Here is a 22,361-nt window from a genome sequence, read left to right on the forward strand (position 1 = left end):
CCGATGCTCGAAGGAAGCTGGTGCATCGCGCTCTAGCCCACGCGAGCTTTAAGGCAGTGTGAGGCCGTGAGCATTGTTCGGCTTCTATTAATACGCCCGGGTTGCATACTAATCTACTGCTGCTGCTGCTGCTGCTGCCTCTCCCGCTGTCGTGTGTACTGGCTTAGGACGAACCGCGAGGGAGAGAGAAAGAGAGATGGGAGAAGACGCGAGCTGCATGGGAAGAGGCAAATAAAGGAGAGCGGCAAAGCTCTCGGTGATCTCGCGCTCGCGCTTGCATTTCGTCGACGGTGTGTGCGCCTGTTTATACAGCTATACGCGCGTTTACGAGCTGCATCGACGTTATAGAAGGCTCGTTGGCGAACCGAGTTTTCACGTGGCCTACTGCTCCGATTCGCATTCGCGAGGAGCAGCAAAAAAACGAGGGGATTTTTCAAGGCTGATTGATCTATGGATTATTAAGGAAATTGGACTCTTCGATGCGATTGCGCTCGGAGACCCATCTTGCTCGCCGTTCCGCAGCACGCGTATGAGATTTAACTTGTTTACGCTTCGGACACGTAATCTCGATGACGAGGGAATCTGGAAATCTTGCAGAATCGCGTAACGAGGTCGCGGAGGAGCACTAATTGGAAAATCATTCTCAAAAATCTTTCGTATTCCCACGAAAAGTGGTCGGATTTATCGAGAAATCTCCTAATCGATCGAGAGTGTCTCCGTAAAAACTTGCAAATCATTCAACGAGAAAGCGACCAAAACTCGTGCGGGGATTCGCACAAATGCGTTACAACGAATGCCGAGTGCAACCGTCGCTCGATCATTTTTTTTACGAATCATTCTCGACAGTATCGAACGCAGAAAATCGTTACGAATATCTCACGAAATAAATATAAGTAAAATTACGGTTAAAAGCATGGATTATTGTGTCTTAAATATAATAAAAGAAAAGGATGCTTTCAAAAGGTATTTCGGAAGCGAATTTTCAATTACCTTTCGAAAGCATCCTCGGTGTGGTGTTCTGAACAATTGAGATGTCTATAGAGATAGAGTAGACGGGCAAATGTTCGGAGAGACGTTCCATTTCGTCAGAGTTGGAAAGAGAAAGAGATACATTGAGAAACAAAAGTAAGGAGAGAGAAAAAAAATTAAATTTTGTGGCTATCGCGGTACGACGAGTACCGCGCTAATTGTGCGAGCAATAACTGCTGAAGGAATACACAAGCAACTGCATATTTTCATTGAACTCTGCTCATTCGTTTCTCCTTTTTACACCCCGATAAAACTGCAAACATTTGCTTGAATAAACAAATACGAAATGGTGAATAAAAGGTTTTGAATAAATTTGATTTTCGTTTTTCTTTCTTACAATCTCGGAGCGCAATTTTTCTCTTCATTCACGTCGTACCTTTTGAAAGCATCCAGAGCTCCTTCGAGCTGAAGACACCGGTCGCGAGGATCGTGTCGTTGCAGACGACACCGTTATAAAGTTCGTGGTATCCTGTACCTGGGAACAAACCCAATCGATAATTTTTCCTCTTTTTATCTTTTATTACCGCATTACTTGTTCGTTTCGATTTCGATTAGCTCGATTATCTTTGAAACCGGAATCGATATTTATTCACATTGATTCATGCACAGCTCGAGTTCTCTTTGCACTCTTGATTCTGTACTCAAACTCGACTGGGACGTATAACTTACTCTTTCGATCTTTTTCTCTTCAGTTCTCTCTCTCTAGATTCGAGGGCTCGTGCTTTAAGATGATGGATCAGTCGGTAATCACAAACGTGAGTGCGAGAGAGATAGCTGCAAATTTTGAAAGGGAAATTTTTCCACATCGTTCGTCTGATCGAAAAAATAAAAATGTCATCGGATTTTTGCGATCGTGCTGCGTACGATGACATTTTTATTATTTTAATCGGACGAACGTTGTCAAAGAGTTTCAATTTCAAAAATTCGAGGTGTGATTACCGACTGATCCATCGTCTTAAGGAAGACTCGTGGTTCAAAAAACAACTGAACTTTTTTGCTCTTTTCGTTATCGAAGAAACGATTAATATTTATTCTCGCAATTATTGATATTATCTGTAACTTATTTTTTGAGATTGATCAATCTTTTATATTTTTACAGCGATTTAAATATTTATGTGCATACGCATATCTATATTTTAAAGCACCTGGCTCATGGTGCTGTCAAACCTTCCGCTGTTTGTGTCCTCATTACTCGTCGACCTCAAATAAGTGTTTTTCTTTTTCCACTCCCAAGTGATTTTCACCAGTAACAAGGCTTTCTCATTGATATATAAAAACATTATATTTTCTTATTCTCGTTTTTGACTCTCCAAAGTTGGGAAGATCGTATTAGCCTGTGTATGACCCTTAAAAAATGTGATTTTCGCAAATTATTTTCTCGCCAATTAGACGGTAGATCCTACAATAATTCCGAGAATATATGGGAACGCTGTGTATTTGTAGGATGTTTCCAAATTTCAATAGCCAAAGTAAGAATTTTCGATTTCCATCAGATTCGAGTGAGCTTTAAGCCAATTTTCATGGAGACTCGCTAAGGATTCTGATGACGAAGCCAGTCAGCAAGAGAGAACTGAGTAGAGAGCGCGACTCGAGTTTAAGAGCAATCGAATTTAAAGTTACGTCGAACAATTGTTTCCGAGTTTCACTGCATTCGCAGCGTTGGAAATTCGAAGCAATATCAAATCAAGAGTCCAAAAAGAACTCGAATCGCCGCATCCCCGCAGAGCGACTACCGAGTACAAAAGCACGACTGCACGAGACAGTTTAATGGGCACTGAGATTCGAGTCTTTCGATCAAAGTCGTCGTTTCGATCGTCTGTGAAATCGGCGTGAGGCCAATCGTTATAAAAAGCTCCTTCAAAGTACCTTCGAAGCAGCTCAAAACTCAATTTTTCATGAAATATTAATTTCAATATAAAACGATAAAACGAAACCTTTTCGTCGGCGCTCCTCCTCCTTGTTCGCGTTGCAGATCCCATTTAGAACTTCTGAAAGCACAAGAGCAACATTTTCTTCGTTAATGCCGAGGCTACATAGAGCAAGAAGGAAAAAGAGCTTTATTTCCCCACCGGATATATATGCGTGTATGTATAACTGGATGAAAGATACATATGTGGGTGTAACCGAGACCGGAAGTACGCTACGGCGGAGTAAGAGACGACGCCGTGACAAACTTTCTATCGGATTTTCTGCTCCCCCCTCTGCCCGGAAAGCGGAGTCGCGCGCGTGTACGTTACTGTCTCGCTGAGCTTCAACGTATGTGTGCGGAGAGCATAACGAAGAAATACCAGCAGACACATCTTTCGAGGAAGGAAAAGAGGGAAAAGGTTTTTGCTCCAAACGTATATTCCCGTATAACGTATACGTATCTACGTTGAATATAACTAAATAGGGAAGGCGCGACGAAGCGTTGTGCGAAGGACGATTTTAACCCCCGACCTTTTTACACTCCCTGGGCTTTAACTACGCGCGCATATATAGCTTGAATTCTTGTATAGTAATGGACGTACGAAAGCCTCGCGGTGTGGCTCGCCAATTTGAAAAGTTTCAACGACGTTGGGCCGGAGCTACGTAGTCTCCGCATTCGCCCCTGCCCTCGGAGCGAGCGAAATCGTCCTGTTTCCGCACCCTCGACCCTTCTGCTCTCGCCCTCAACCGCCGTCTCTTTTTCTCTCGCGAACTGTTTCTCATAATTTTGGAAACTTGCGCCGGGGTCAAGTGCTGCCTGGGCGTACAAACTTTCGGCCTTGCCTATTAAACTCTATTTGGGATGTTTCCTATCTGAGCAGGATTTAGAAAAATTCTCTATTACCGTGAAAACGAGAATCGGCGGCGTTGCTGCTGCGAGAGCATTCGCAGCGGACGGAGCTTTTTTTAGATTTTTCACTTAAATCTCATTCAAACTACGCCCCTGCGGCTCGAATTCTGAATAATAAAAATGATCGGAAAATTTTCAAATCTACTCCACAGATATTTTGCCACTAAAGGCTCATCGACTTCCGATGAGGGCATGAAACTCAGTTCATCCAGCGTGGAGCGAGTCACGGCAAAAAAATAGTGTTGCGACTGCCATAATCGAGTGACTGCGTTCTCCAAAGTTTCCAACGAATTGCGAGAAATCGTTCGAACGTTTTATAAACATTTTTCCATCGATGTTGAAACTTTCTTCCGAGACTGGTTCATCAAAACATAAATTTCGTGTACAAAGTCTAAAGAGACACTTGGATTCACGAGGGATCGTGTGAATTGTGAGAAAATAAAACAAAAAATTCTAAAAAAAAAGGGGGGAGTTTTGGGCCTGAAAATTTGGAGTTCTGACTTCGTGGGTACCGATCCGAGGACACAAATTCTTCATAAATTGCCTGTTGATCCCTCGCCGTGTTGAGACTCCTCCAGCAGCCTCGGGCGAGGCCAATACTCGGTTGGGTGACCACTTCGTAGGCCGCGGCTCATCGAGAGAGAAGGAAAAGTGCAGTGAAAATGCTGGAACGCAGGAAAAATAAATCGAACGAGCACGAGCGCTCGATTTTTAAACCTTCCTTTCTTTACGATCGCGGTGTCCTCAAATTTTCCGGTCCGATAAAAACGAAGCGAGAGAATCAGGGGATTCGAAGCTTCTAGAAAAAGATTGATGCGTAAAAAACGAGCAGCAGGATAGACGCAAATGAAGAGTGAAATGACGCGAAAGTCAATCAACGTGAGCGAGGGACACGTTGCTGCGTGTGGAGGCTGCTTCAAGATGTCCGTCGCCTATTTATTTATAGAGTCGAGCAGAGCGCGTGGACACTCGCGAGCAAGCGCGTATATATACGAAATCCACGTAAGCCACACGAACGAACTGTTTCTTCGTGTTTCGTGAATATGCGAGGATGCAAATACACAAAGAAGCCGGGCGCGCGGGCGCGCGGTTACATACACAAAAGTCACCTTTTCTTAAACTCCGATGCAGTCTGGCGCGGCTCGGAGCTTCTTAAATCTCGAGTTCCGAGAGCGCGCACCAGAGCAGCTCGTGTACAAAGATATCCCCGAGAGAATTTTCCGTCTCGGAAAATTGCGGAATTTCTTAAACGAGATACACGAAAGCTTTCTGCACGGATCCCGTACGCGCTATTTATTTGCGCGTGTGTGCGCGCGTGGATGTTGCTCACTGCGTTTTTACTCCGCCGCGAGAGAAGGCACGCGAGTCGTTCTCCCCACAACACTTTTCCTCTTCCCTGCGAGCAGACTTTCAAGATTTTCTTTCAGCCATTCTGCGTCCCGGGGTCGAATATTATACTCTACGAGTATCAATAAAGACTTTTGTGTCTCGGTCGTCAGGCCACGATTCGATTTAATGGGTCCCCCTAAAAGCGAGTCTCGACGAATTCATTGCTGGGCCTTCCGAAGGCGTTGCTCAATTTGTTAGTTTCTGCTTTGACGCGACAACGTCCGACGACTTGCAGAGCTTCTCGCGATGCTCTTTACTCGATCGCAGTCAAGATTCTCAGTCTTCTTGGTTGCACAAAAGAGCTGGTTGGGGCATTTGCAGAAAAAGGGAGAATCGAGTGGAAAGAGAATGGGAATGCGCACGATTTGTGATTGCTGCGCGGCTCCTTAAAACGTCGCTGGTCAAACTGATCTCGAGAGCGTGCGCGAGTAGCGTGAAATATACTCGGAGAACAGCTGTGCTTTTGGTTTTGCAAAGCTCAAATGAAGGAGGGAGCGAGAGAGAGAGAGAGCGCGAAGCGTGCTCGCGTCTCTTCAATATGAGCGAGCCTCCTTCGTGTCCGTGTGGCGAAGTACACTCTAGAATTCTCGAGAGAATCTTCGTCGTTATCCACTCGAAAAATGAGGGAGTATAGGACGAGGTGAGTCGCGAATAAGAGGAAAGAAAATCGGAGAGTCAAGCTTCGCCTGCGTGACAGAGTCACCTCGAGTCTCGGCGCGGATTCACCCCGAGAGCTAAATATCGCGCGAGGTTGTTGCGTAAGTTAAGACGACGAGGCGGTCTTCTCTGCGAGGGGAACTCGGTCCGCGTCTTCGCAAGTTTCTCTCTCACGCTCGCTCCTTTTCGCGCGCGTTGCGCCTCCTCGTACGTACGAGGACAGGTGCTTCTCTAAATTCACGGACCATTTTAACGCTCATCGGCGAGCGACGCCCGATTCCTCGATTCGCCATCGCGCCCGCGAGGGAGCTTTTGCTCCGGGTGCATGTTTATCACCAACTCGGAGTAAAGTTAGCGAGGAAATACGGAACGTACGGAAATAGGCGCGATTCTCTTTTCCTCGTAACATCAATTTCATTCGAAATTTAGGAAATATGAAAAACAACGCCGTTCCCGAGTATCGCACGTGAACGTCGCGCGGACACGGAGTCGAAAATATTCACCGTTTCCATTTTTCATATTCTCATCTATTCGCGGAAGGAGATTCTGTTTTATTAAGCCAGCAGCTTTTGGAATCGTTCGTGCGAATCGATCGAGCGAACCGTCTCTTTGAATCGCCCCTTGTTGAGTGTCAGATTTTAAAAAATCTTCTAAAATTCGTGTGCCAAACAAAATATCAAGAGACTTCGAGATATTTTGTTGAAATTCGAATTTTCATGAATTCGGGAAATGAGCCGATTATCGATTCCATAAAAAATCGTGAATTCTTTCGGTTTTTATCAACATCGGAGTTCTCCGAGACGTGGAAATTTTGGAAAAAGTTAATTTGAGCCCGTCAATATCACGAGACCGCGCGGATTATTAATGCTCTCGATAATGCTCGTGCTGCTCGCTCAAGGAACATCATGAAAATTCTTGAGCGCTACTCTCAAAATATACATCACGTCACAATAATCTAAACCCCCAGCGGGCTCGTCGAGTCCCGTCGGACAGCCGGGGAAAGTGGCGTACGGAAGAGTGTGGGTGCAAAGTGTGTTTGTGTGCGTGTTGCGTCACATTCAAGGTCTGGCAATATAAAAAGGAGGCGCTTTTTCTAACGAGGAAATATTGGCGACGTGAAAAATTCTTTTATCTTCGGATTCAATGGTTCGATGAGTCGCTCCAGATCCATAAAAAAAATCACTCTTGAAACGTTTTCTTCATTCTTTGACCGCGAGGGGCCAAGATTTCACGATTCTTTTCGAGCCCGAATTCTTTGACTGGTGAATTTGCATTTATAACGAACTACGAAGAACGTTTTAGTGAGTAAATTTTTAGTTTGTAATCAGAACGAACTCGAGTCCGTTAAATCGGAAAGTGAATGATTTTTCATTGAAATAAATAAAGAGGAATAAAAGTAATTGAGGAGCAAAATGAATGAAGAATAATTCAAGATCATTGAGAGCGAAATTCCTTTGAGCATTTTTCTTCGAAGCGAAAGAATTTTTCAACGAATTTTTTGCTACTTCGGATCGCTTTGATCTTCCGATGTGCGAAAGTATCGACAGTGAATCGATGTTGAGTTAAGCAAGACGAGTTCGATCAACGCCAATAATCGTCATTAATAATTCAAATAATAATTGAGTCAATCAATCACAGTGTTTCGAATGATCCAGCGGCCACTGACAGACCCAAACTCGGTTTGATAGACGATCGGAGGATCGAAATACACACGCGTAAAGTTTCGCGAACCCTCGGGAAAGATATGCAAAAAGAAAGGAACGGGGGGATCGAGCGAGGCGCGAAAAATTTCACGTGTCAAGATCCCCACCGCGTTGTTGCAGGTACTCTGTTTCTAGCGAGCAAGGGAACGAACGCGATCGTAAAGTATAAGCCTGGAGAGATGGGAGAAAAAGAGAAGAAAGGAAGAGAGATGGGAAAGAACGAGAGTGAATGCCTAACCTACCCCATGTCTTGGCATCATCACCGTTTTTTCTCTTTTCTATCTGCCTGGCAGCGAAATCAGTAGTGGTACAGTGCGGTAGGCCCAGCCAATTTTTGCGTCAAGAAAACAGCAGTGAGGATCGAGGAAGTCGGTCTCGCATGTTCGGCTGATGGTAAACAGTAGAAATGAGGCTGCCAAACGAGCATTGGAGCGTTACTATGAGACATTTTCGTAGTGTAACTTCATTGATGAGACGAAGGATGGAAAGACACATTGCTCGCAGGCTAGCCGCTTGTCTTTTACGCGAAACTATCAAACTTTTATAGGACGATTCTTTTCCGAAACAACACGATCGAAAGTGGAATGAAAATGCGTTGCTCGAGCATTTGAACTTGAAGCGAGGGAGACTCGTCTTCGAAGTTTACACGGAATCGACGATCAGTGTCAGTGGCGAAAGGAACGTATAATTAAGGTTGATGGAGACTCTCGTCGAAGATCGCTCCGTCCGTTGGCAGTGTATCGCGGTGAATGGAAGCCGAAAATCAATTTTTGGTAAAAAGCCAGTGTTCGGATCGGCGAGGGATGTGTTTGACCTCAATTTGGAGTGGTTAATGATCCGGTTAACGATGCGAGTCAAACGAGTGGAGTGCTCGGCTCAATTATTCAATAAACATCGCGGCGTGACTTTTAACGCGTTCCGATCGAGTCGCTTCCCTCCGATGACGCGATGGTTTAGTATCAGTAACTCTGAAAAAAATAATTCGCTCGATTAAATTGGGCACGAATTACGGAAATTGGCGTCTTCGTCGGAGCGACGTTCAGCGAGTTCTGCAAAGAGTTTGTCGCGAGCGATAACTGTTAAAAGTCTCGTCAATGCGCGGTTCGTATTCGATGCACAGGCATGGGAGCTCGCGCACCGTCAAGGTGACATTTATATGGGGTCAGGTTGAAAAGCTTCAGCACAGAGGAAAATTGGCAACAGCCACTAAGAAACTTTGAATCGAAGCCCGAGAGTGGAAAGCGAGTCGTGTGTGACGCTCAAAGAATCTCGGTTGCTGTGCGGGCGAGAGCAGTGCGGAGCGTTGAATGAACGCTCGGGAGAGAGAGAAAGAGGGAGCGAGGGACGTGGGAATGAATGAGATTGCATGTGTATGCGCATGTATATTTCATCGGTTCTCGTTGGCATCGTCACGTGCCCGACCCATCTACCTTAAGGGATATGGAGCAAACGTCCCAGCGACGGACCGCCCGTCCATCCAAGGCCGGAACGAAGACTGTTGCGATCTGCTTAGAGGCCTCGCGGTTGATTCGAAACTCATTGCGAATCGATTTTCAAAATCCTTCGTTCTCGATCTTCGTGTTGGGGGGGGGGGGGGACGACTCGACGATATTTTTCGGAAAAAGTCGAATCGCATTTCGCGCATCTTCATTTTGGCAGATCGATTGATACTATTTTCATTGAAACTCCTACTCACCGTGACTCGTAATGAAGTTGGCGAGGTAGAGATCGAGTTCCCGGACGGAGACGTTGATGTGATAGGGATTGACGCACAGGCCGGGCTGGGCACATTCCGCAGTCTTCTCCAGCCGCTCGCCATCGGTTGACTCGAGCGGAATCGCCTTGAAGAGGATCACCATGACGAGGTCCAATCTCCAGACCTTTGAGAAATATTTGAAAAGATATTTCGAAGCTGCATTAGTCGGGGGCGATTTGAAAATGGGGAGTTTCGGGTAATCAGGAAAGCACGAGGTCAAATTTGTGATTTTTCATTCGAACGATTACGAACCTTATCGGCTTGCCGCAGACAATCGATCCTGCGCATTTTTCCCTTTTGATCAGGATTGCTCAGCACACACATCGCTGGTCTTTTTCCTGTTATACTCAGAACAAAATCTTCCCGATATTCCTGAGTTATGTCCTTCCTCAACTTGCCGAGAAGCCGCGAGGCCCATTTCTGTTTAACCTCCAGCTTTTCGTTCTGCAAAAGATATTTTAAAATCGTTTGATCATTCGAGCTCATCGAATTCACATTGTTTTCAAATCATCCCATCAAAATCTTTATATCAAACGTTTTTTATTGATGCTCCAATAAAATAGGGTCGACCGAAAGTTCTATGCGGAAAAATTATCCGCAAATTCTCGTTTCCTCGTCGCCCGAAATTTAAGCAAGTTGGGACGAAATAAAAGTCGGAAAAAATCGAACATCTTTTCCAAACGATTGTGCCAGTTGGCCAGTTTTTGGATTCTCGTGAAATATCGATTGAGAATTTTGAGCAGAAAATGTGTGCTGAGCCGAGTGTTACGTGGAGGAGAAAAATGGAAAGAGAAAGAGAGGGCTCGCGAGGAAAATCTCGGTCCGTCGAACTCTATCTCGGCGTGGTTATAAACGTCGTGTTTTCTTGAACATATGCTGATCACGCGAGCGGCCTCTCTCTCTCGCTTTTTCTCTCCGTCGTGGTAAAACACGTGTGGAATAGCAAAGCGCAAGTGCATTTTTCATTCCCCTTTGCTTAGCGATTATCCCGCGTTCTCCCTCGGTTGTGTTCGAGCCCCTGAGAAATGCATTGAAAGTCGAAAGAATTCCGCAGCAGCAAGAGTCTCGAGAGGTGGAGCGTGCAAAAGCGTGATGTGCACCCGGACCTCGCTCGCGATCTATCCTCGCCTCGTCGCGGTCTTGACTCGAGCTAATACCCGGAGAGGCTCGTTCGCACGGAGCAAATCGACGGAGAGGAGCGGAGAAATAGAAAGAGAGGGAGGAGCCTCACTTGTGTTTCATCGCGCGTATTAAAGTCCACGGACGCGACCGCGCACACGGTATCAAGTGCATCGACGAGAGTCGTGAGAGTGTTCAAAATTTCGAGCGTAGGAGTTTCGCTGGGTACAATAATTGGCCATCCCTGAGCAGGCTCTCGAGCTGCGGGGCCGCAAATGGTGAATTTCGCTCGAAGCCTGCTCCGAAAATGCCTGACTTTGAGGTCAGACTGTCCAGAGTCTTTTTAAGGACTGTTCCAAAGATTCTATCACTTGGGAAGCTTCGCGTACGAGATGACATCGGTTTAAACTCCATCGCTTTCGCGACGTCTTCGTAATTTCCATATCGATTAAAATCCGTAGATTTCTTATTCCGTAAAATGTTTTTTCCCCCGTGAAAATGATTCAAAAATGCTTTTCAAATTTTACCGAATTTTCGCGCTCACTTCAAGCGGCCCATCACTGTGTTTTTCTTTCATGTGGAATTCCACTCTGAAACACTTGCCTACGGAATGTTTCTCTTTATTTTTTTCAAGCGCTCCTAGGCGCGGCGTGATTCGATTAGTTAGCACGCGTCGTAAATCTTCATCGTACTAACTAAGAGAGTAAAGAAGAGCAAGAGAGAGAGAGAGAGAGAGAGCGATGAGGAGGCAAAGAGAAAGGACAAGTGGGAAGAGGGCGAGACAGGGGTTGTTTCTGGGTACATTTGCGATAGGTGGTACGCGAAACTTGTAAAGACGATGTATATACGTCGGAAGAGAGGTCGAAAGTGAGGGAGAGAGACAGGGGGGGGGGGGGCGGAGGAAGAGAGAAGTACAACGGCAATCCGGAAACGACGCGGTGTGTTCCGCTTTCACGCCCGAAAACCAGGCGCCCGGCTGGCTGGCTGGCTTGCCTAGCTGCTTCGCTGGTTTGGCCCCAAACAGCGCAGAGGCTTGTTAAGGGCCATAACGGCCGGGGCAAAGGCAGCCTTCGCGTGTACTCCTCGCTCTCCGCATCCTCTCCCGCGGAGAAGCAGCAGGATAACGGGCATGAGTAAGTTGGCTCGTCCGTGTTTCGTGGAGGCTGCTGTGCTTCGTGGTTGTCGTCTCGCTCCAAGATATTGCACTGTGCATACGAGCATCATGTGGACCGAAGATAGGAAGATGCTGTGTCTCGACGCCCTCGTGTTATATAAAAGAAAAAACACAACAACTTTCTGCTCGATATGGACGAGCACGATTTCTCTGAAAACACACACACACACACACACACACACAATCGGAGCGGTGCGATCATTCTGAAATCGGGCAAGTTATTTTTCATGCTAATTCCTCGTCCCTGAATCTCCGGGCAATCAACCGAGTGTCCGAGATCGAAGGAAAAGACTTGCAAGATTGCGGGAGCAGAGGCGAGGGAAAAAATAAAATTTAGCGCGGAAGATGCGAGTGTTGGTAACGAGGATGGTTGGGAGAAGTATTCGGAAGCGAAAAAATAAGAATAAAGGTCGCTGTACAGCGAGATGCACAGGGTTGATGATTATTGGAACGCGGAAGCCGAGAAACGGAGTTTCTCGCGGACGCGCGAGGGTCTATTTCCGTTTTGCTTGACGCTCTCGCTCGCAGCCCGCGCGCGCGTCTCTCTCTCTCTCTCTCTCTCTCGCCTTTGGCAGTAGCCTCTTCCGCAACGAGAAGGGGAATGCGCTGCGGAAAGTCGCCCACAAAAAATATGTACGTTCGTATAACGGATATGAAAATAAACATAAACGAAGAAAAAACTGCATGTCTGGGGCGCGCAAGAGGACGAGAAAAAATAAAGGATACAAATGAGAGTGTGCCAGACGTCAGGTAGCTGAAGATCGAGGGAGAAAAAGAGAGAGCAGGGTGAGTGGCAAACTCGGTGGCGCCCAAAAAGAAGCATGAGAAGGATTGGAATATTCCCCGCGATTGGCCGACTACACAAGTGGCCAAGGAGACGAGATATTTTACGAACGTACCGAGCTCACAGGCACGGATGCAAAGGAGACCGGAGGGGGGTGCTAAAGGGACAGAAAACGATAGATTTGCGCATACACTGAAAAAAAGGATTGGCAAATTTAAACCGCCAACTGCGATAAACGAAAATGGCTTAAAATTTATCAAATTTGTTTAAGGTAGATCGTGCCTGGAGGATCGTATTTTATGGGTGTCTAAATTCGATTGATTTTTACTTCACTTTAAATTCATGTCAGAATTATTCATTCGAAATTGTAAATACCATTTTTCAACTCATCTTTTAGCGAGAGGAATGACAAGCCATTAATTCATCGGGTATCCATCAATGACTGAACCCAAAATTCCATTCATCCCTGGCTGAAATACTGCAGTTTTTTTATGTCAAGAATCGCTTTAGAGAGCTCAGAGGGTTAATAAAAAGACAGAAGGCTGTGACTGGAATGGGCCAAGCCAAGAGGAAACAAAAATCCAGAAATGAGGAAACGTGAGGTTACGAGTGCTCATTACCAATCTCGTTCAATCTTTAACGTAATATCTTTAACACTAATAAGACAATCGTCTCGAATTTTTTCCCAAACCTTCATTATATACTCAATTGTTATTGTGTAAGAAGCGTTCATTCGTTAAATGGAAATATAAACGATTTTTTACGCAGTCACCATACCCCTGTGTATTTTTCTTCAAATTTAAGCACGTTTATCTCAATAACCAAAAAGACGAACCCTTCGAAATTTGATGTGCGTGTGAGTCGACTAGCCAAAGACTTTCTTAAGAAAATCGTTTCGTCGATGGACTATACCTTAACATCAGAGGCGACCAAAAAAACTGCAGTTACTTCAAATCCGAAGCTTTTCCTCGATTTTTCCACATTCGGAGTGAAACTTGATGAAAATTCGTAGACAGAATCATTCGAAAATAATAAAAACTTCGCACTTCTTTCAATGGCAACATCAATGTATCAAAATTCCTGTTCCCTCGTCACTGTCCTTTCTCACGATCACGTTCATTATTATTGCGAATAATAGTCTCGGTACGTTCGATAGTCAACTCGCAATTTGCGAACGAATAGACTCCTGTCATCTAAATTCGAGTGATATTAAAATGAGAATGATTATTGTCATTATCACACGGATCCGGGCTATGTTCGTGCGTGAACTACCTTAAACTTGAACACGTAAAAGCTGGTCCAATAAAACCAATTTGATTAATGCGACTACATACTACAATCAACGAAATAACTTCATATTTTTTCAATCCAATCCCATTTCGATTGTTACAATCAATGTTTATTTTTTGAACTTATAAACTCGAAAAAATAATTGGTAAATACTGATATTGCAGAGTGCAGCAGACTCTCTTTTTTTCCCAGTATCCACGTATTGTATCACGAACAAATGGAGGGACGAGAAACACCGAAAAAAAGGCCGATGACGAGATTAGTTGGGCAGCGTGTTTTGTATATATAGCAACGATCAGTCTCCGCACTCTCATAGATACGAGCGTCGTGTGACAGTAACGCTAACGCAAAACCCGAGCGCAACAGCTGCCGCCAATTTATTTTAGATTTTAGTTAGTCCTCGCTCCCTCCGCGCCTCTTTCTCGTTTTTCTCTTGCGCTCTCACTACTTTCGATGTGCACAGCCCTGCGGGACAGAAGAGGATCCCGAGTGTTGGTCGAGCAGAGTCGATGCAAGGTTGAGAGGCTCCGTCTCGAATTTGATGAGCGTCGGTAAGGTGGGAGCACGTAATTCGATCTACAAAATCGAGGCTCGATTTTTCATTCGAATTTCCTGCGTTCGCCATATTTCGACACTGAGATCAACGCGGTTCTCACGACCCTCGAGCAACGGAAGCGCGTCGGAATCCGAGAAGCTCTTTGGAAACGAGCAACTAGAAATAAGCTCCTGCACAAAAGTCCATTCGGACGAATGACCGTTCGCATATACGAAACTCGGAAAAGCTACACCAACCCAAAGTGAAATAACGAATGATACTTTCCCGAACAGTTAATCACCGAAGCCTCCGAGGAAGCTCCAAAGAGTGCATCAAGAAGCATTTTCCCACCTCAACGCCCCCATCCCACTCGCTCGAATAAGCAATTTGACTTTTTAATTGGCCCAGTTAAAATGTACCCACGTCGTATAATCTTGGTTGCACGACCCAGCGAGTGTCCTGTTAATCGTAATAATATACAAAGAGAAAAATTCTTACGTACACCATTAAAATGGTGATCGCGAGAGGCCCCCGCATGAGTGGACGCGGAATAATGTACGCAGGCTTTTTGCGCGCACGGAGGCGAAAGGCATTTCATTTAAATACGCGGTACGTGAGTCGGCTGCTCATGTGGCATACGCGGATCGACTGTTAAAAGTCTTAAGGGCGTACGGGCACATAGTTGTACACGCTAAATTATCCTGTGCTTACTTTAAGTAATCGATGTACACATGTATCCGTAAAACTACGTCGGTAATAGGTGCGCGGTAATTTGGTATCCGTAGCGGGAATGCACGTACAGAAAAGTGTGTGTGTGTGTGTGTTGGAAGCTGGAAGGGAAGGAATAACAAAAATACATAGCGGAGCAGCGGTATAAGGTTGTTGGAGAAGTTTTGAACGAGTCCCCCGAGTCGGACAACTGCGGTTGTACGAAAATCGTGTTGTAGCATCCAGCGCGGCTGTGTACGTGTACAATCGGCGGGGGCAGGTACGTAAGTGTGCGTGTCTATGGCCTGGGATAACTGCAAGGGTCGGAGGCCCCTTTCGGAGGGCTGGAGCGAGAGCCGCGACGTAATTTCGGTGGGTTTCTCTCGCGTTTCTCTAAACGACGAGGCTATTTGTCCGCCAAGAGGCATGCAGCAGCAGTAGCGAGCGAGGGAGACAGGAAGAGGGCGGGAATGAGCGGGGTGGGCACGGAGATGGGCCACAGCACGTGCTCCTAGTGTCTCGAAAGTTTTGCACGTTGGTGGAGATACGAGAACGAGTTTAACAAGGACAGAACTGACGGAGCCTTCCAGACCCATCCCCGCACGAGCGCAGCAAAATGCCACGAAAAATCGAGTCACTTTTGTCCGCGGGGGACTCTCGAACCGCGCCAAAGCCCTTCATCCTCTTTTCTCTCCCGCCTCGCGAGCCTTCTTACCAAAGCGCTTTAATATTTAGATTCAATTACGAAACTAACCGCGGAGACTTTTATCTAACTGCTCGTGCACGCTTGTCACTCGCGCGCGCTTCGAACTATAAATTATACTCGACTCGTACTTTGCTCATGATATTTTAAGATCGCAAACATTTGCTTTGGGAAGAATGGACAAGATGACGAAAGTGGGGAATGAGATTGATGAAGAATTATTATTCTACTTGAATCGTGGCTCAGGATACTCCGTCCGGGACAAAAGTACCTTAAGGACAGTTCCTCCGAGTGTGAAAACTCCACGCGTTTCCGTCGCTGTCCAGAGACTCCGAGTCACTCCGATGTACTGCGCTTCGTCTCAGCCAGTTTTTTATTCATCTGCCATTTACCGGAAGCTTCGACCCTCCAAAAGAGTTTGATTTTCTCAAACTCGTTGAAGAAACTCGCAATAAATTACGAAATTGAAATTCTTCGAGACAGTTCGATTGAAAGAGGCTCCGTCAGCCGATTTTTGCCATCGTCGTGGCGAGCTAGCCTTTTTTTAATCGGTAAAACTGTCTCGAAGAATTTCGATTTCGAAAATTCCAAGTGAGCTTCAAAAATCGGGGGTGAACTAAAGTGCTTGTCGGTAAACCTGACCGCGGTTCGACATCGAGCAAGAAAAGGAAAATGCGAGTAGCGCGATTCCTCCCCCTCAAAAATCTTGAACGAAGCACTTCCGCTGTTCCGGGTCGAAGCGAATAGCTTCGATCCGAGAGAAAAATGTCAACATGACCCGTCCACAAGTGCACGCACGTGTGATGCTGCGGGGAGTTATAGAAAATGGAACGACACTCGTAGCCGTTAAGGCAGCGGCGCGGCGTTTCGATATGAAAGCGCCCACCGAGCGGGGGACACGTTCGGTCGATCAGAAGTTTGCTGCAGTTTTGGCGAGAGTTCATAGAACATATCGACGAATAAGCGCCCGTGTCCGTTGAGTGTGTGTGTATAGGATCGTAGTACGGTTTATAGAAGAGCAAACGTCAGTGGAGTGTCTCAGGGATCAGAGCCAGAGAGAGAGAGCGAGCTAAAGGACCACGTGGCGAGAAGCTCAAGAGGGAAAATGGCACTAGCCAATTCGAAGCGTACTCGGGGGCTTCGCCTTCTTGGCGTTCTCGCTAGGAAATTCTTCGGAAACGTATGACAACGTGGTTGCCGCGAGCACGTGGAAATGTTTCGCGTTGCACGGGCGTTATCACTGAGAGTATCGACGAAAATAGCGCTCGGCGACGAAGCTCCGAGAAACTGGCAAATCCGCTGTTGAAATATGCAGCTGAACATTCGAGGCTGGTGAAAGAAATACGAAGAAACGAATGTTTTCGATGAAAAGAAAGTGCATTTTCTCTGCAGTGATAATATCTCAAATCCTCTCCCTCCCCCTGCTCCTTTCTCTCCATTTCTTCGTCTCATCCATCTTTTTTTTTACTCCTCGATATCATACCGAAGGAGTACATCTCACCGATTCGTTCTCGTCTTAATTTGAAAATGGCTTCGGCTGCCAACCGAGATAAATACTCGCTGCCGGATATATATGACGGCAGCATCTTTTCTCGCCCTCCCCCCTTCCTTTGTCCCATGCTTCGAATTCTCCACCAGCGTGCAAAGTCCGAGGCGGACTTTTGCTATATTTTATACAAATAGCGAAAGAGTAGATCCGCCGGCACGTGTGTACGTGCGAGATGTACGAATGCATGAGTACACGCCGTCTCGATACTTTGGATTTTCTATATATTTTTCTCCTCTGCGGATAAAGATGTCTTTCGGTACCGGAATTCTCTCATTCCCGTCGAGGACGAGAGGGAAATAAGAAGCGGAGGAAAAGGAGGCGAAGAAGAAGGACGATGCGACGCCACCTCGAGCCGTCTCGGAGGCCATTTCTTTCCTCCTCGCGTGCACTCCTTGCGCCTCCCTCCTTCTTGTCTTCGGTTCGAGGATCGGTGCGGTGAGGGTTTGAACAAGTATACGCGCGGCGAGCGAAGAAATAGAGGCACCGAGCAAGGGAGGATGAGAAATAAGGCTCGCGCGGGACGGAGTAGATGGAAAAGATTGTGGAAATGGGAGAGCGAGCGGGCACAAAGGAGACGAGAGAGAAAGCGGAGCGTAAGCCTGAGAGGACGAGAGAGGGAAACGCGCGGGGGGAGGTTAAATTGAGGCCACCCCCGTAAGCACACAGCGCGTTATCTATAGCCAGGGAAAAAAGCAGGGCCAAGGAATTGAGACTCCTAGCAAACGAATACAAACGCTCGGTCTATTGGGCGTTTCACAGACACTTAAAAAGATAAATACGTGTGGGAAAAACATACTCGCATATGTGAAACTGGCATGGGTGGACCGATTTTATACTCTCTCTCTCTCTCTCTCTCTCTCTCTCTCTCTCTCTCTCTCTCTCTCTCTCTCTCTCTCCCTCTTCTCTCATCCATGTGTCTGTACTCTCGGTACATGTAGTTTTATGTAACGTACACGTAGAGCACGTTTATGTGTGTTTATCCATAGGTACATCGACACACAGGGATGTGTTACTCGATATATAGATACTCGGAGCTTTGCTCGCGAGTGAGTATGTTTATATACGTCGAGAGAACGCTATGCGCCTATCGATTCGGTTTTTCGGGTGCAGGCCTCGTTTCGGCTAGTCCTCTCCCTCTCCTCGTCCTCGTCGCCTCCCGAGCCCATTATTTGCCTCTTTATTCAACGAGATTATGCGCGCTATACTTTGTCCAGAGTTATTTACCGATTAATCTGCCATTTTTTATTGCCGCTTTTTTTCTTGGGAGTTAAACGCTCGGCGATACGGCTTTTTTACGGGAATTGTTCTTCATTTTTCACGCGATTTCGAGATCCTTTTCGACCTTTGCACATTCGCAGGACAATCGGCCGCGAAAATTCGCGAGCCCGAATAAGGATAACGCGGGATCGAAAATAATCCTCCGGTTCTTGATCGAGGCGTCGCGGCTCAATTCGTAAGAAATCGACGGTTGAGATAATCGGCATAATTACTTGATCTACGATTACTGCGGGGAGATAACGAGAAGAAAAACTGTCGGATGATCGCGTCGTTGAGGAAGATCATGCGTTACTTGTGACTGAAAAAAACGATTGAACTTCTTTCCTCTTTTCATGAACGAGGAAACGATTGAAATTTATTCTCGCAATTATTGAAATGTTGTGTCACTTGTTTCTTGAGACAATTTTTCATGTTGTGACAACGGTTTAAGGAGGAACATCAGCTTGAGACAAGTAGTGATAGCTTAATGAATCTTTTGGAATACATTTTTCGATATATTTTCTATAGCCTCTCCAATTTTAAATCCATTTCATTTAGCCATTTTTTAGTAAATCATTTGCAAACTTCGAATACTCAATACCTACGCACAGGCAATAACTCGCCACAGAGCCCATCTTTTCATACTCAAAAACAAATAAAAAATTGTGATAGTTTAGAAAAAAAAGTACTATTCCACAGTTTGAACTCTAAAGTACGCGCGTGCAAAATTTGAGGTCGTTTAATTCTGCCATTTTTTAATCCTAGATAATTTATATAAAAACAATGAAACTCGTATTTACGTAACCTCACTTTACGCGAAGCTGATGTTCCTTCTTAAATTCTTTCGTAGTTTAATCGTCAAGCACAATGTGACGACAGCCATTTTTTATTTATGTGCGTCTATGTTTTAAGGGGGTTTCGGTACAGTCGATACAATGTTGTCGTGCTAAGGCACGTTAAGAAAATAAAAAAATTCAAAAAGTTGAGAATTTTATAAAATTTGGTGAACATATTCTTTAGTACCAAATTCGACAATACATATTTGCTTTTAGATTTTTAATGCTTTATTACTCGATAGCTGTGCAGGAGAAAATTCCGAAAAAAATGGAGCTTTTGCACGTTATGTTGAAGAACATTATCACCAAGTTTTATAAATTTCTTAACATTTGTTAACAGGTATCGAAACTCCTTCCATGGTGTTGTCAAACCTTCCACTGTTTGTGTCCTTATTACTCGTCAACCTCAAATAAGTGTTTTTCCTTTTCCATTTCCAAGCGATTTTCACCGCGGTAACAAGGCTTGCCCAAGACGTCATTGATATCTGAGAACGTTCTATTTTATTCTCGTATTTGACTCTCTAAAGTTGGGAGGATCCTGTTTCATTAAATCGAAACGGTCGCAGAGGAAGTGCGTGCCTGCCTCAAGGGCCTGTGCATACCCCTTAAAAAAGTGTGATTTCGTAAATCGTTTTCTCGACAACTAGACAGACGACTAAGCATTTTTAGTTTATTTCGAAGTGTCAACTCTCAAAGTTTGAATTTTCGATATTTGTTAGATTCGCGTGAACTTCCTTAATTCCTCGGAAGCTCGATGCGCGCCGATATCTCGAAATAAGAGAATGAATAGGTGCGCGCGGTCCCGGGCGTGAATGGACGGTAAATGAGAAAGAGGCGACGTTGTCAATGGTAAATTTACGAGAATGTTAGGAAGCATGTTCCCCCGTCTCCTTTATTGGATCGTTACCCATTCGAAGTAGAATATGAAAGAGGCTGAGGCGCAGAGAAAGATGGAGGGAGGGTGCACACGGAGCACGAGAGATCAGAGATCCTCCGAGCTTCAACATCCATAGATATGAGCGAGGAAACACACGAGACACAAGGACTCGGAGGCGGGCAGAGCTCGCAAACGACCAGGCGAGCGAGACAGATAGAAAATAAGGGAAGGTATGAGGGCAAGACCGGATAGACTGGGAATATATTTATTAATTTGGCAACGCTCCCGCGGGGAGGCCTTCGTTCTGGTACTCCTCTGCTCCGTGGCCCCCTTAAGGTACTACGTTATGACGCGAACAAAGCGACTTCGCCGATTTCTTTATAGGCAATTCCGGGCTCTGCATAGAGTGTTGTAAATATTGGCTTCTCTCTTTCTTCCTTTCTTTCGAGATCCGATTTTTTCTCGTCGCCCTTCCACCCACCGCGGCTCTGATGCTTTTGCGAGAGTCGGGAGAGCCTCTTCGCGCGCGTGATACACGGAGCGAGGGTGGCCGAGGCTTACCGAAGCATTATAAGCGAATAGTGCTCACACACGAAAAAGAAAGTCTGAAAATAATCGTCCCAATATCCGTCTGTACGTATACAAACAGATATTCGTAGCTACGTTTTTTCATCTCCATTTTTCTCGTCCCTAACCTTCCTCACACCCCCCCCCCCCCAGCCGGGCTGCTTTTCACGGTTGATTCCGCCTCTTTGAATCTCTCCGCACCGTCGCCGATTCCGATTATTATTCTCTTATTTTTATTTCTCTTCGCCTTGTTCGCGCGAACTTGCACAACTGCCGCGATTTTATGACCAGCTTCCGCTCAAACTCCGAGAGTATTGCGGATATCCAGGAGAGCGTTCTCCGTCGGCAAGGATCTCCAACTTTTTACAATTCCCCCCCGCCACTCACGTGTGCGTCTCCCTCGACGTATATACGGGACAAGAATATTTAAGATGGATATTTTTCGCAGCAGGAAAATAATGCTGGAAAAAAGAGATAAAAAGAGAGAAAAACTTGCAGCGAGCATATTCCAATCTACATAAATTCTAGCTCGCGCATGATTTAGTGCACGATCCAGATATCTTGTACGAAGGAGAAAGAGCGAGAGTGCACGCTGGACCCGCGTTATATGCGTCTTACTTCGCTCCGCAAAATTCTCCCTCTTATCTTTGACCATCTATCAGCCCTCGTGGCGCCAACGCTCTACCAATGGTGCGTGGCACTGCAAAATTATAGAACGAGAGGAAAAATAACCGGGACGAATCCTGCTCAACGAGTGTGCAGATTTTTTCACTTCAACGATGAAATATTCGACAAAAGTCATTTCTCGATTGACCGCGAGCCTGCACTGGGCTTTCAAAATCTTGAGGCAACGATTAATGAATTACTACGATCAGCAGTACTGTGAATATTCACAATTCGGAGAATATAATAACGAAAGACTGAATGTTACTGAGGTTGGAATACCGAAAGACCAAAAAGTCGAACGGTCGAAACGACGAGACGTTAGAAAGTGATCTCCAACTTGAAACCTCGCCATTTTGACTTCCCCCTTTTCGAGCCATCGCCGTTCTCCATACCCAAGTTTCATAGGCTCGAAAACTCCATTTTCGATTTTTTCCTACTCTGCACATCCTCATCTGTCGATAAAGCGACGACTCTCCGTTTTAAAATCGAACATATGAAGCTTGACATTCTGTAAACTCTGTAAACTCGAAATGAAAACTATCGAAATGATCGAAATACATACATATTTTCGCGTAAATACGAATTGAAATAAGGAAATTCGATTAAACTCGTAATCTGCTGAACGGTCCATCGGAAATGAGAACCTCGAATCACTTATATTTCCCAATCTCATATATAACTTGATCAACAATTTCGTTATTTGACATATCGAACCCGCCCCAACGATCCTGCGAGCTTCCCCGATTTCGCGTTCCCAAAAAACCCACCGGTCCAAGGTTCTTAATACTCGCAACGAGATATATAATTCAGCGCGAGTAAAATCCCGAGTAACAACTATTAATATACACAGAAAGGCGTATTTGTTGAGCGCGTCTCTTTGCAGCGTAGAACGCCGAGGTTGACGTCGCGATGTTGCTGGCGTTGCAAACGCGCAGTAATGTGTG

General features: G+C 45.6%; 1 protein-coding gene across 8 annotated transcripts in view; it reads right to left on the minus strand.

Moving 5' to 3' along the window:
• Positions 1-22,361, minus strand: part of NfI (Nuclear factor I) — a 57,696-nt gene that overhangs the window by 19,521 nt on the left and 15,814 nt on the right. For 7 of the 8 annotated variants that reach the window (XM_043427786.1, XM_043427784.1, XM_043427791.1 and 4 more), the window contains 4 exons: positions 9,605-9,796; positions 9,293-9,476; positions 2,964-3,017; positions 1,406-1,504 (listed from right to left, as the gene is read on the minus strand). In XM_043427786.1, coding sequence (XP_043283721.1) covers positions 1,406-1,504; positions 2,964-3,017; positions 9,293-9,476; positions 9,605-9,796 — 529 coding nt within the window. The remainder of the gene's footprint in view (positions 1-1,405; positions 1,505-2,963; positions 3,018-9,292; positions 9,477-9,604; positions 9,797-22,361) is intronic. The other variant, XM_043427785.1, reaches the window with a different exon arrangement.

This window comes from Venturia canescens, chromosome 9, assembly GCF_019457755.1.
Source record: "Venturia canescens isolate UGA chromosome 9, ASM1945775v1, whole genome shotgun sequence".
NCBI lineage: Eukaryota > Metazoa > Arthropoda > Insecta > Hymenoptera > Ichneumonidae > Venturia > Venturia canescens.